General features: G+C 36.7%; 2 protein-coding genes across 4 annotated transcripts in view; one reads left to right on the top strand and one right to left on the bottom strand.

Moving 5' to 3' along the window:
* The window catches only part of LOC123308229 (inactive dipeptidyl peptidase 10), a 74207-nt gene that overhangs the window by 28632 nt on the left and 31287 nt on the right, over window positions 1-14288 (bottom strand). For 2 of the 3 annotated variants that reach the window (XM_044890807.1, XM_044890806.1), the window contains exons 3-5: window positions 13115-13325; window positions 3636-3730; window positions 3060-3187 (exon numbers count right to left, since the gene is read on the bottom strand). In XM_044890807.1, coding sequence (XP_044746742.1) covers window positions 3060-3187; window positions 3636-3730; window positions 13115-13325 — 434 coding nt within the window. The remainder of the gene's footprint in view (window positions 1-3059; window positions 3188-3635; window positions 3731-13114; window positions 13326-14288) is intronic. The other variant, XM_044890808.1, reaches the window with a different exon arrangement.
* Window positions 1-14288, top strand: part of LOC123308232 (calbindin-32) — a 94806-nt gene that overhangs the window by 2110 nt on the left and 78408 nt on the right. The gene's annotated exons all lie outside the window — the stretch shown is intronic.

Genomic DNA, 14288 nt, shown 5'->3' on the forward strand with positions numbered 1-14288 from the left:
GATGGAGCTATGAATGCTGATCAGTATATAAGGAACATTCTTGAAGAGCATGTAGTGCCATTTGCCGAATACATTGGTGAACATTTCATTTTTATGGACGTTAATGCCAGACCCCATCGTGCGCGCATCGTTCAGGAGTACCTTGAGGTTGAAGTCTCTCGAATGGAATGGACAGCAAGCAGTCCAGATCTCGATCCGATTGAGCAGGTTTGGGACAACCTCAATAGAAGGCTGAGAAGTTCAGAAAATCATCCAGCTACTCTTAATGACTTAGGAATCCAACTCGGAGAAATCTGGGAAGGATTAGATCAGAACATTTTAAGATCCCTCATTTTGAGTATGAACCGTCGTTGCCGAGCTGTAATTAACGCAAGGGGTGGAAATACTAAGTATTTAATCACTTATCAGCATTTCAGTATTTTGAAACTTGTTCATTCCTCTTCTTTCACATAAGATTCGGTGAAATCCTGAATTTTTCTTCCATTTAATGTGTCTTGTTTCGTTCAAAACCTTCCCGAGAGAACATAAAAAATAAGTTATAAAGTCAATGTAGAGTCAACTTTCATTAAAATTGAGATTTTCAGAATGTGCGGTAATTTTTTTGCGCAGTGTATTAGAATGTCTATAAGGTTGTGTATATCAAAAATCAAGTTTTCCCTACACGAAACTCATCCTACAGATCTCAGTGACTTATTTTCAAAGTTCGTTACTAAAATATGAAGCCTATGCCTATTTCATTTGATCCAAGTTTTAAACTATTAATATCTCCAAAAGTATCAGGAATAGGAATAGGGAAGTACCAGAAAAAAATACCTCACTTGAAATAACGAAGTTTGTAGTAAACAGAACAGATTTATTTTTATCCAACAATATTTCACGTAAATGAAAGGAATAGGTATGAAGGAGATAGAACACGTACAGTGTGAATCAACCCTTATGTGGATTTATAATTCCATGTAAGACACGCTGCAACATGGCGCGAATTCTGCCCATTAATTTCGAATGAGGACGCAGACCCAAAGCTCGCCTTTTCAGACTACATTGTTCATTTTCGGATTTCCTGAGGACCGGTGGAAAGGCCCTATATTAAAGTTTCATCCGAACCCTCATTCATAAAAGACGAAATCGGCATGGTTGCCTCACTGCTATTCCACGTTTGCTACGAGCAAAAATCGCCAAAGTAAACGTCTAGTTTATTCCGTATTCAGGGATTATTTCATCCAGAATCTCCTATTTTCACCGAGCTACTATGTTTCTCGCAATTCGTTTTAACTGTTGTTTATAAATGGGCGAATGTGAAAGCGTAGATTAATCAATCACGGTTGAAATGAGCCCTGATATCCTGTTTTTATTTTTGTGTGGATAAACCGGATTAGCAATTGTAATTAGGTTATTTTACCAGCCTTTTGTTTTCGAGGGATGACAATGTGTTGATTGTAAAACCATGCACATGCGAGAAATTTTATTAGATTGTCTAAGATCCGTTTATATGACACAATTTCGATAGTTTACTGCATGATAACTTCTGCAGTGGTGTCACATGTATAGTAGTTCAAAATATAGTAGTAAACTTGATTGGTAGGAAAGGGTATCATTTGAAGTTGACCATTCATAAAATATGTGTTTTGACAGTTCTTTAGTTGTTTTAGTTACACTCCATTCACATTCATTTTAGCAGTCGGTTGGCCATGAAATAATTTTCTCAAGTTTTTGTAACTGGAACGGAGTTAGTTTGGCACTCATGAAATGTCGTTAATGTCATAACGCCGTTGCCACAACTAATATCAATATTACGAAAATGCCAAAAGTGATTGAAAAAGAAAGACGGAGTTTCAGGAAGTGCTATTTAGAATCCAGGTCCGCTCATTCCAATAGTTATACCCTGATATTCTAAAATCCACAATACGTCAGTCGGTGGCGAACATATTCAATGTAAGAAAATTTATATAATGTTTCATCTGAATCTAAACGACATTAATTGCAGCTGAATATTTCCTCAATCAGAAAGATTGTGAATGAAGAGGATGACAAAGAATTTCCTTCTATTGGGAGACCCAAAAAAGTGGTGGCATTTGAGAATTTTATATTTGAGTGAATTAATGCGAAAAGTTTACTACAGGATTTTCGATGAATGTCATCGTAGAATAAGTTCCCGAAAATTGATTTTTCCAGTTTTCATTTAACTTGTTCTATACATTGTAAATGTCTTAAGGTACCAATAAATACCTAATTATTATTGTTATATCAATTTATTAAGATGAACAGCCACAAGTACGCGCCAGTTGTCCTGTTAATTGTTTATTCATGTGAAATTTTTGTTCAAAGGTGCAGTTCATCTTGACTTGAAACTTCCTTTAATTCCTTTTACTTATATTGATGCAAGATGATTTTTGTTGAAGAATTTAACATTCTTGTAATTATCCGTTAATTCCTTCGGGAGATACCCATTCCCAACCACTGCATCATATGCATTTCATCTTAGGTTTAATATTTTTGAAATATATAACTGATGTGACGTATTCAAACTTTAGCCAAAGAAGATAACTAACATTACCTCTCCTACAGCTAGTGCATATCATGATATTACACTGATCTCTTGTATTTTCCATGCAAATAACTGGATTTGGTATGCCTTCAATCAGTTTGTATAAACTTCAATTTTATGTTCGTCACATATTTTCCGAAGGGATTCGACATTGTGATAAAATAAGTAATAACAGAAACTTTTACGTAGAACGGGCAACATAGCGTTGATTTAAAACCCGAAAATGTTTGGACAAGCGTCATAACCCCACATTTTTGTACTATACAGAGTGAAATGTGTCAAATTTCCATGGCAAACCGACTGCTAAAATAAAAGTGAATGGAGTATACATCACACTGGAAACAAAAACGTAAACGATCAGACCGCTGCTGAAAGTTGTGAAAGAATCCCGCTTCATCAAAAACTATCATCCACACAAAAGCCTGACCGGTTCGCGGGAAACGAATGTGGAAACACAAACTCGAAAAGTCTCTCTGGTCACTTTTCATCAATCACTCTATTCATTAGAACTCACCCGGTCTGGATGTCGTAAATGGTGTACTGGGCCAGATAGGAATGCCTGAACAGTTTCTGCACATTTTGAGCCAGCAGCAAATAACGTTGGTCCGGTGACAGCTGAAATCTGGCGGGATTCAGCCTAAACTGAAACAATTGAACACTCATTTCAGTCGTACTGTTAGGACGGATAATTGAATGGCGTCGTGTTTCCGGGTAGATAATCCGGGAAACTATTCTGGTTCGCTGGGAATATCCGTTTTCCGAGTAGGTTAATGGTTCGTTTGGATTCGGTACGGTTTCAGCCAAGCCTTCGGTTGTTGGGTATCTGATGATAAAGGCTCTCGAACGCAGACGAGAATTCAGGGTTGCAACTGTATTCATGTATATAAATAATTCTCGTCTTCGTGAATATGAAGGAAAATAACATTCAGACAATACATCCTTCGATACAGCATAACCAAAATTTGTTATGAAGCTGGCTACAAATTTGAACGTTTTTTTTCTCTCTGAATCAATATTTTAAAATACGAATTGATTATATATAGATAGAAGTTGATTCAGTATCTAGCATATATTATGTAGTTGTACTTACATAAGTTTGATTCGACATTAAGGTCCTCACAGTCAAATTGGAAGCATGAAGTATACTGATACCTCCTAGGTGATCTTTAAATAACAGTTCTTCATCTGCAAAGAAAGAAGATACATTTTAATACATTCTAAATAATTTCTTTCCTACACACAAATCTCAAATCTTCCTTCATGGAAAATAATTCACGATAAATCTCAAATGGAGAGTTTGTCAATAATTTCTCCATTTGATTTATTTGTGACAAATTGTTCACACACATCATATATGAGTAAATATTGAAAAATTCTTAGCCTACTATACAACCAAACAAAATTTCAATGTCAAAATATTTTATCACTCAACATATTCTGCTCTTAGTTGGATACATTTATTACAGCGAACCTGCAACGTCTCTAGACCTTTCTTCTTTCTCTGCAAACCAGACCTCCGCAGCTTTTATTACCTCTTTGGGAGAAAATTTACGACCTTTCAAATTTTTTTCAGGAAAGAGAAAGAGAAAGAAAAAGATTATAGTCGAATGGGGCCAAATCTGGTGAATAAGAAGGGTGTTCTAGTAATTCAAACCCTAAACCCTCACGAATTTTTTGCATGGAAACATGAGATTTCTGTGCAGGGGCGTTGTGCTGCAAAAACAAAACACCTGTGGATAGCTTTCCGCGTCTTTTCTTTTTGAATTTTTTCCTAAAAGTGGTCAGCAGTAATGTCGAATAGTAATCTCTGGTTATTGTTCTACCCTTATCCAAAAAATCAATCATGATTACTCCATGGCAATCCCAAAAAACTGAGGCAAGCACTTTTTCAGCAGATTTTTGGACACGAAACTTCCTAGGTCTTGGAGAACAGGAGTGTCGTCATTCCATCCATACCCAAGTCTCAACCATAGTAACAATTCGGTTTAAGAAGTCTACATCGTTTTCAAATCGAGCACAGATCGAACGCGATGCTTCTATCCTTGCACGCTTTTGGTCAACATTCAAACCTTTGGGGATCCATTTTGCAGCAATTTTTCTCATGTTCAAATTGACGTGATCTATATGATGAACCCGTTCGTATGAAATATTCAGTGCTTCAGATATCCGTTTTACCCAATTCCACGGTCTGATAAAATCATGTCATGAACTGCATCGATATTTTCGGAGACTGACACAGAAACTGGCCTTCCCGATCGGTCATCATTTTCAATAGGAAATTTACCTCTTTTGAAGCTTGCAGTCCAATTTTTCATGGTCGCATACGAAGGACATTGATCACCGAGGGTAGGATTAAGCATATCTTCGTAAATCTGCTCACCTCTTAACCCTTTTAAATGCAGGTACTTGATGATGGCCCGATACTCCAATTTTTCCATTTTCACAATTTCGGTGGACATCTTCTTTCTTTTAATTTATTGCGTAACTCTAGTTTACTCTTTTGACCTCACTCTTCACACTGACACTTCTAATGAGTTATTGTTCGTTGCTATGGTAACGCAATATTTTTTTATGCATGGAACTGCTTTAGGCTAACTAAATATCAATACATCCTCGTACATTCATTGTTAGAAGGAAAAGGGTTTGTCTAATTGGTTATGAAGGGTGGCGTCTGTAATAGGACATTCTGTATATTCAGAATCTTTTCGTCTGATCCAAATTGTTTCCGAAAAATAATATTTGCTGCAAATGTATCATTCTTTCCAGTGACATATTTGGATTCAAATCTTTTATTCTTTTTTCAATACCTGACCAAGACCATCAAAAGAATAGAGCAACAAGTTCGGTGGCTAGCTCCCAGATGGTAGTTTCAAAATTCATTCGATAAAGTCGTAAAAGTGTAAAAGTGTTTTCATATTTCATATCCTCGAGCTCTCATCGAAAGACTTGGAATGATGAACTGAAAAATATTTTCGAGAGTTGACGGAGTTTTGATTTCATAATAGGGGATTCAGAATGCTCGCACCTATCGATAAATCTCGGCTTATTGCGCATCTCAGAACCAATTTCCGCAACTAGACCGGCTAAACTTTCAGGCGGATGTATTCTTTCAATTTGGACCGACTTTGATAGACACTTCCATTAAGTTCTGGAAATATTTGTTGAATGTGAACGGTATAGCCACTGATATACGATGTTAGTATTTCGACAGTGGAGGAAGATATATATTCCGAATCGATTTCTTCGACGGAAAAAAAAGAATTATTTAGTGGAATCGAAGGCGTAGAAGCGTTCGTTCAGTTCCTGGAGAAAATTTCAGCTCCAATGTTTCGAGGATCAGTGAAACGAAGGAGAATTTATAGATTTCTGTATCATCGAGAAATATCAGGGTATATGAAAGCCCACACTATTTTTTGACGAGAAATCATGCCTCAAATTTTTTTTCAGTTGGGGAAAGAGATGATAGTCGGATGGAGCCAAATCTGGTGAATAAGGGGGGTGTTTTAGTAATTCGAAAACTCAATCCCGAATTTTTTGCATGGCATCATGAGATTCGTGTGCAGGGGCGTTGTAATGCAAAAACAAAACACCTTTGGATAGCTTTCCGCGTCTTTTCTTTTAAATTTTCTCCCGCAGAGTGGTCAGTAATGTCGAATAGTAATCTACCGTTATTATCCTACCCTTATCTAAAAAATCAATCATGGCAATCCCAAAAAACTGAAGCAAGGACTTTTCCACCAGATTTTTGTACACGAAACTTCTTAGGTCTTGGAGAACCAGAGTGTCGCCATTCCATCGATTGTTGCTTTGTTTCTGGATCGTAGAAATGTACCCAAGTTTCATCCATAGTAACAATTCGATTTAAGAAGTCTACATCGTTTTCAAATCGAGCACAGATCCAACGCTATGCTTCTACCCTGGCACGCTTTTGGTCAACATTCAAATATTTGGGGATTCATTTTGCAGCAATTTTTCTCATGTCCAAATTGACGTGAACTATATGATGAACGCGTTCGTGTGAAACATTCAGTGCTTCAGATATCCGATTTAGCCCAATTCGACGGTCTGATAAAATCATATCATGAACTGCATCGATATTTTCGGGGACTGACACAGAAACTGGCCTTTCCGATCGGTCATCATCTCCAATGGAAAATTTACCTCTTTTGAAGCTTGCAGTCCAATTTTTTACGGTCGCATTCGAAGGACATCGATCAACAAGGGTATTAAGCATATCTTCGTAAATCTGCTTACCTCTTAACACTTTTGAATACAGGTACTTGATGATAGCTCGATACTATTTTGGTGGACATCTTCTTTCTTTCAATTTATTGCGTAACTCTGGTTTTCTTTTTCGACCTCAAACTTCACACTGACCCTTCTAATGAGTTATTGTTCGTTGCCATGGTAACGCAATATTTTTTTCATGCATGGAACTGGTCTACGCTAACTATAGATATCAATACATCCTCGTATTCGTTTACACTCCGTATATTACATTGATGGTTCGCTTTTTACTTTTGATCGATGAATGTGTCCCAAACCCATATGGCCCAGAGAAACACACTGTATTCTGAGGAATTCATCCGGTATTTTGGCCATCATACAAGCTTACAAGGCAACTCTAAGTTGCTGAATCCTATAGCCCAGGCAATGGAACCAAATATTCATCTAATCTAAGTTCTTATTAAGCTGATAAGCCTAGTTTGTGATGATGTAGTGAATGAAAGTATCAAGATGGCAGAATTACAGATTGCGAAGGTCGCCATCTTTGACTGTTGGGCATTAGTTAAATTTTGTGTAAAGATGGGTATTCAATCTACTCCATCCTTGGCAGACCATATGGGGTAATGATAGCCCCATTCTTGTTCTTGTTCCAATTTTGAGAAACACGTAAAGATATCAAAAGTTATATTGAAATAGTCCAACTATTCCTGTACACATATAAAAATATTTATGTAAATTATTGGGAGAGAGGGAATAGGAGAATGGCTTGAAGAGCCTTGAAGAAACATCTATCCGCAGAAATTCGGTTAAACTACCTTGATTCAAATGTAAGTCCATAAACAAGCAAAAAAGGAAAATTACGCTGAAAAGAGTTTAGCCGATTATTTTTAACGACTAGAAAGTTTCCATCGAATCTTCCCACACAGTTGGCTTGAGGAAGTCGAAGATTATGTAAACTTGACTACGGCTTTCAATTGCTTCCCTCGTATGATTTATCTCTCCTGCATTTTGTCGCAACTGCCTGCATTCGGGAGCTTGAAACAAGTATCCTTTAATCCACGGTCGTATTTCAGCAATGCAGACGTCGTTAGTTTCATGTTTATGTTAATAATTTAATCGCATGACGTTTTTTAATTAGTGATTGGTCGGGGAGAACAACGTTCCACGAAAATTGATTGAGAATGAACACGAACTTAACCGATCAGGATATCTCCAATCAATTTTAGGTTCTATGTTTGTCGTGGGATATTGATCAATCGAAATCGTGTCACTGTGTTGTCTTTAGAACCTGGAAAAAGTGAGAAAAAGTGTTCTCAAAACCCACGTTCATTCTGATGATTTGATCCTGTAAGAGTGTAAGATATAATGTGGGATATACGATAATTTTTCCATTCAGACTCTCTGTAGCGTGCATTCTGTGATTAAAGCCTCCATTTTTTCATTTAAACCTTGATTTTTTCGTAATTAAACAGTCCAATCCAGACGTCGAAGTTTTTGATTGGACTGTTCTGCATCCTTGCATTTTCGTTATTCTCCGAACCTCCCACCACAGAGTTCCGCCATCTCAATCAGCGAGATGGCGATAACGAAAGAAATACAAAAAGCTGAGTGATTTCCAGCGATTCGCAATCCCTTTGACAATGACAAGATCGCTCGATAAATCGTGGGATTGGAATTTTGTAATTTCCATCTCGGAGTACCTAATCTGGACGGAAAAGGTGGTAAAACGGCTTCCTTTAGGAAATTATAAAATACTTCCATCAGCGAGAGGTTGTTCTTCAGAAGAATTTAGGGAAAAAATTCATTGCAAGCAATTTTAAATGCTTGGAACACGGAAATACTCAAAAGTCAAGTGTATATTACAGACACAACATAGTTTTCGCACTTGAATCGAATTTTCTGCATTGCTGTACACACCATGTGGAGACGTATATGCATAAACACAAAATATGGTCCTTCATGACACTTCTTGAGCTAGGTAGAATCCTTATTTCGTTCATTTCTTCACTATGCTCTCGCTCTAAATAAAGCTTACTTGCTTACTGTCACCATCTCAGGCAGGTCATATTTAACTTAACTAAATACAAAATCGTTGATTCCTTTCATTATACAGGATGAGTGTTTGACTCGTATGCAAATATTTTAACTGTGGATCATTGAGGTCTAAAGAAATACTTTTTTCCTATATCTACCATTTTAAGTTTTCATGAACTGTGCCACCCCTAGAAAAACGAAATTACTTTCAGAATAACTAGCTTAATCTGTGCTACTACACATCTGTGGATCTTTCAAACAGAGTTGTATTCAGCCAAAGTAAAAAAAAATTTCAAATTTCATAGATACTTTTTTTGAACAACAAATTAATCGAAAACTGCGCATTATACGAGAAAATATGTGGAATTCTGTTATTTTACAAAACGTTCAAATATTAATAAGATAGCGTCCAACTTAGTTTCAAGAGTTCAAAGATTCTTTGAATTTTTGGTATTTTTATGGTACGTAATGGTCATAATGAGAAGACGTGGGTGATATCTTGTGTTCGAAAAAGATTCATCCAGAGAATGAAAAACTATATTCCGAAATTCATTTCATTCGATAGAACTATTCGTGAGATACAACTGAAAATAAGTCTTTTTTATGGCTTTTCAACAGCCTGTATCTCTTGAACCAAGCCGGTTCGGAAAAAATGGTAAAGGAAAAAATTCTTCCTTTTAACCTCTAGAATCTACTGTTAAAATATTTGTACGAGCCAAAGACTCACCCTGTATATTATAACATGTGCGTAAATCATCCACTTTTTGATAATGTATGAACTGGAGAATTAAATTTCATAATTTTCACCAATCATGAGTGTTCATCAATGATTGACAATCACCATAGCTCCATATGGTAGGAAAATTCTGATGTAACTATATCTTCATCCACTGGTATTTAGGTATGTAATAAACCTTTGCGTCCCAAATGGTAGAACGTAATTTTTCCATCGAGCATTTTAATTCTGAACTGTGAATGACCGTTTCAAAATCGTGTCAGCCATCCAAAACATGCCAATGTTATTAACTATGATTGACTGCTGGAACTATTCCATTTCATGTCTGTGGTGATTTTCAATTATGCAGTAAAATACGATCTAGGTTTATTGAAATTCAGATAGGGTCTGTTTCCATTTCATTTCCTTCGCGTGCTGGCCGTTTTTCGTGTAAACTACAACCCAAAAAGCATTTTCATGGGAATTTTACTGGAATTGACACTGTCGTAAAAGCGATCTGATTCAGGAAATTCGATGAACAGATACCTGAAATTTATTCAATCCAGCTGAAATCTCACGAATTGCTTCAGGGGAAGGCAAGCGCTTCACTAAAAAATCAGTTTGTTCATTGTGGAATTACTTATTCATTCAGAAAGCTATTCTGGTATTTTGATTGACTTCTCTTCATGATTATAAGAATAAGCGACGATGAAAGTATGAAGCAAATAAATGATAGTTCTAGGCTTATCACAATTGAAATTCAATGACAAAAGTTGCAATTATCACTACCACAAAGGAGTTTTAACCTTTTTTTTCGAATTCTGGTAATCTATAACTTGAAATATTCCAGTTTTTCTGAAGAAACTGTTGATTTTCAACAAAAACCAAGAAGAAAGAAATTTATACGCAATCACTTTTTCGATCCGAGTTTTAACGAATTACAAACAAATGGGTCGCCAACCTATATGGATCACCCTGTTTATAAATTGGCTTTAAAATGGCTTGCATTTTTTCATGCTAAAAAACTAGTGCTCCTTATCCTCTGGATTGAAAAAATGATTATCACCTAATTCACAATTCATTTATCACTTCTTGTCATTTCCAGTACTTTCATATTTAACTAGCCCTTTATTTGATGGAAAAATTAGGAAGAAACATCATTTCCCTCAAACAACTAATAACGCCTTGTTCGGAAACGAAACGTTGAGTGTGTGATTATGATGTCATTATCCCTCAATTAATCTCCAAGTAAATTTCAATTTCACCAGACCACGATCCCCTTGTGGATATTTGATGAAACCTTGTTGCTCCAGTTTCGTGTTATAGCCCTGTCTTCCCACATTTAATCATTCGATGTACAACGGAGATGTGAACTTTGAAACACTATTCCTTCAGGGAACCTAAAGCTATTAGCGATCTTACAGGACGAACTCTGACTTGAGTTCGTTGTTACATTGATGTCATGAACGTAATGAGCTTAAAATCTTTCAAAGCATATCCTCGAAAACTTCTTATGAGAGTGCTAAGATTGAAATTTGAATTGATGAATCAGGTACGATGTGAATTTTTATCTATATTATATTTTCTCTAATTAGATCGGTCGAAGAAGTCTCTAGCACCTTCAAAGATCTGTTGAGGGATACATATTATACACTGATAGGGACATTATTTGACAAAACTTTCATCATTTCTGTTTACAGCAAAAAACTTCACAATTTACTTTATGAACTCGACTCTCATATTTATTTGAATCATCTGGGTGAAAGGACAATCTTTCATTTGAAATGTACGAAATGTTATTGACTCAATAAATGTAGGTAATTATTAGAATTCAGTGTTGTTTCGAAACAAGGGACATAATTCATGTCCCTTGTAGCTTCTTCCTGTAAGACTCTATTTACGAATAATACCATGCAACCATCTAGCATGAAATTGAAGGATAAAATAGAAGAATAGAGGGAAAGCTCTGGAAAATTGAAGGATTTCGTCAGATGCGAACATCCTTCAAGGGAGTTGCTTTACCCATGTGGAAAATATCGATGCTACATGACTAAATTGTGATATAAAAGCATATATAATGGAACACCTTGTTATATTTGAAATATATTCAGGAAATACCTATTCAGGAAAGAAAAAGTTTCATTATGGAAATACACTGTAAAATCGTTAATAAGGCGAACAAAGTTTCGTAAAAAAGGCTGTGAGAGCAGTAAATGATGAAAACAAGAATCAAAAGCTAGAAAACAGAAAACCTGATGCCATAATTATAGTATACTCGTCTGGGTATCCTTTATGGAGGGTAGAGACCCTCCATAGTATCCTTATTTCAATCTAGCTTAGACACGAGGTTCGAGATCACGAACAACATAACCGCAAGTTGGTCAACAGGATTGAAACATGTACGAGTATGTATTGATATTCGCCTAGACAAGTTCCACCTTAGCAACGAACAATAACTCATTGGAAGTGTCAGTGTGAAGTTTGAGGCCAAGAAAGTAAACCAGAGTTAAGCAATAAATAAAAAAAAGATGTCCACCGAAATTGTGAAAATCGAAAAATTGGAGTATCGAGCCATCATCAAGTACCTGTATTCAAAAGGGTTAAGAGGTAAGAAAATTTACGAAGATATGCTTGATGATCAATGTCATTTGTATGCGACGGTGAAAAATTGGTCTGCAAGCTTCAAAAGAGGTAAATTTTCCATTGAAGATGATGACCGATCGGGAAGGCAAGTTTCTGTGTCAGTCCCCGATAATATCGATGCAGTTTATGACATGATTTTATCAGACCGTCGAATTGGGCTAAAACGGATATCTGAAGCACTGAATATTTCATACGAACGCGTTCATCATATAGTTCACGTCAATTTGAACGTGAGAAAAATTGCTGCAGAATGGATCCCCAAATGTTGAATGTTGACCAAAAGCGTGCAAGGGTAGAAACATCGAGTTAGATTTGTGCTAGATTTGAGAACGAACTTCTCAAACCGAATTGTATTGTTACTATGGATGAGACTTGGGTACATTTCTACGATCCAGAAACAAAGCAACAATCGATGGAATAGCGACACTCTGGTTCTCCAGGACCTAAGAAGTTTCGTGTCCAAAAATCTGCTGCTGGAAAAGTTCTTGCTTCAGTTTTTTAGGATTGCAATGGAGTAATCATGATTGATTTTTTGGATAAAGATAGAACAATAACCGACGATTACTATTCGACATTACTGACCACTCTACGGGAAAAATTAAAGAGAAAAGACGAGGAGAGCTATCCAAAGGTGTTTTGTTTTTGCAGGACAACGCCCCTGCACCCAAATCTCATGTGGCCATGCAAAAAATTCATGATTTAGGCTTTGAATTACTAGAACACCCCCCTTATTCACCAGATTTGGCTCCAGTCTACTATCATCTCTTTCCTCAACTGAAAAAAAGTTTAAAAGGTCGTAAATTTTCTTCCAAGGTTCGCTGTAATAAATGTATCCAATTAGGAGGAGAATATGCTGAGTAATAAAATATTATGACATTGCAATTTTGTTTGGTTCTATAGTAGGCTAAGAATTTTTGAATATATCCTCGTATGGATCCAATCAGACTCACCTGAGACCCAGGTTCCATTGAATCTCAACGGTTGGAACTCCCTACCGATGACGTCGCTCAGTTTGAATCGTTCTCCTTTGATCCTCGGCCCATCATCTGGAGGTGTCAGCAAGACGACTGAAGTAACGATCAGCGCCAACACCACAACGATAACCAGAAGGGCTATGAGGATGCCTCGCCAGTTTCTTTGGGTCGTGTTACTCGACACCAGCTGGAACAAAAGACATCTGACAACATGGTTGAAGTAGTGTTTGTCGGTGGAACAATATTTTGGATTGTACCAATTCATCTATGAAACAGTAAATTTCAATTGCATTTTCAGGTTTTATGTATCAAAAAAGAATATTGGTTGAAAGTACACTGCGAAAAAAATTAACGCACATTCTGAAAATCTCAATTTTAATGAAAGTTAACTCTACATTGACTTTATAACTTATTTTTTATGTTCTCTCGGGAAGGTTTTGAACGAAACAAGACACATTAAATGGAAGAAAAATTCAGGATTTCACCGAATCTTGAGTGAAAGAAGGGAAATGAACAATTTTCAAAATACTGAAATGCTGATAAGTGATTTAATACTTGGTATTTCCACCCCTTGCGTTAATTACAGCTCGGCATCGACGGTTCATACTCAAAATGAGTGATCTTACAATGTTCTGATCTAATCCTTCTCAGATTTCTCCGAGTTGTATTCCTAGGTCATTAAGAGTAGCTGGATTATTTTCTGAACTTCTCAGCCTTCTATTGAGAAGTTCCAAACCTGCTCAATCGGATTGAGATCTGGACTTCTTGCTGGCCATTCCATTCGGGAGACTTCAACCTCTTCAAGGTACTCCTGAACGATGCGCGCACGATGGGGTCTGGCATTATCGTCCATAAAAATGAAATTTTTACCAATGTATGGGGCAAATGGCACTACATGCTCTTCAAGAATGTTCCTTATATACTTATCAGCATTCATAGCTCCATTATCAACAACCACTAGGTCTGTACGAGCAGTCAAAGATATTCCACCCCATACCATAATCGATCCTCCCCCGAAACCAGTAGTATTCAGGAAATTGCACTGAGCATATCTTTCATGTGGACGTCTGTATACAAGGGAACGTCGATCACAATGGTAGAGGCAGAATCTAAACTCATCTGTGAAGAGAACTCTTTCCCAATCGGCCTC

Source organism: Coccinella septempunctata, chromosome 2 (assembly GCF_907165205.1).
Source record: "Coccinella septempunctata chromosome 2, icCocSept1.1, whole genome shotgun sequence".
Classification (NCBI taxonomy): Eukaryota; Metazoa; Arthropoda; class Insecta; order Coleoptera; family Coccinellidae; genus Coccinella; species Coccinella septempunctata.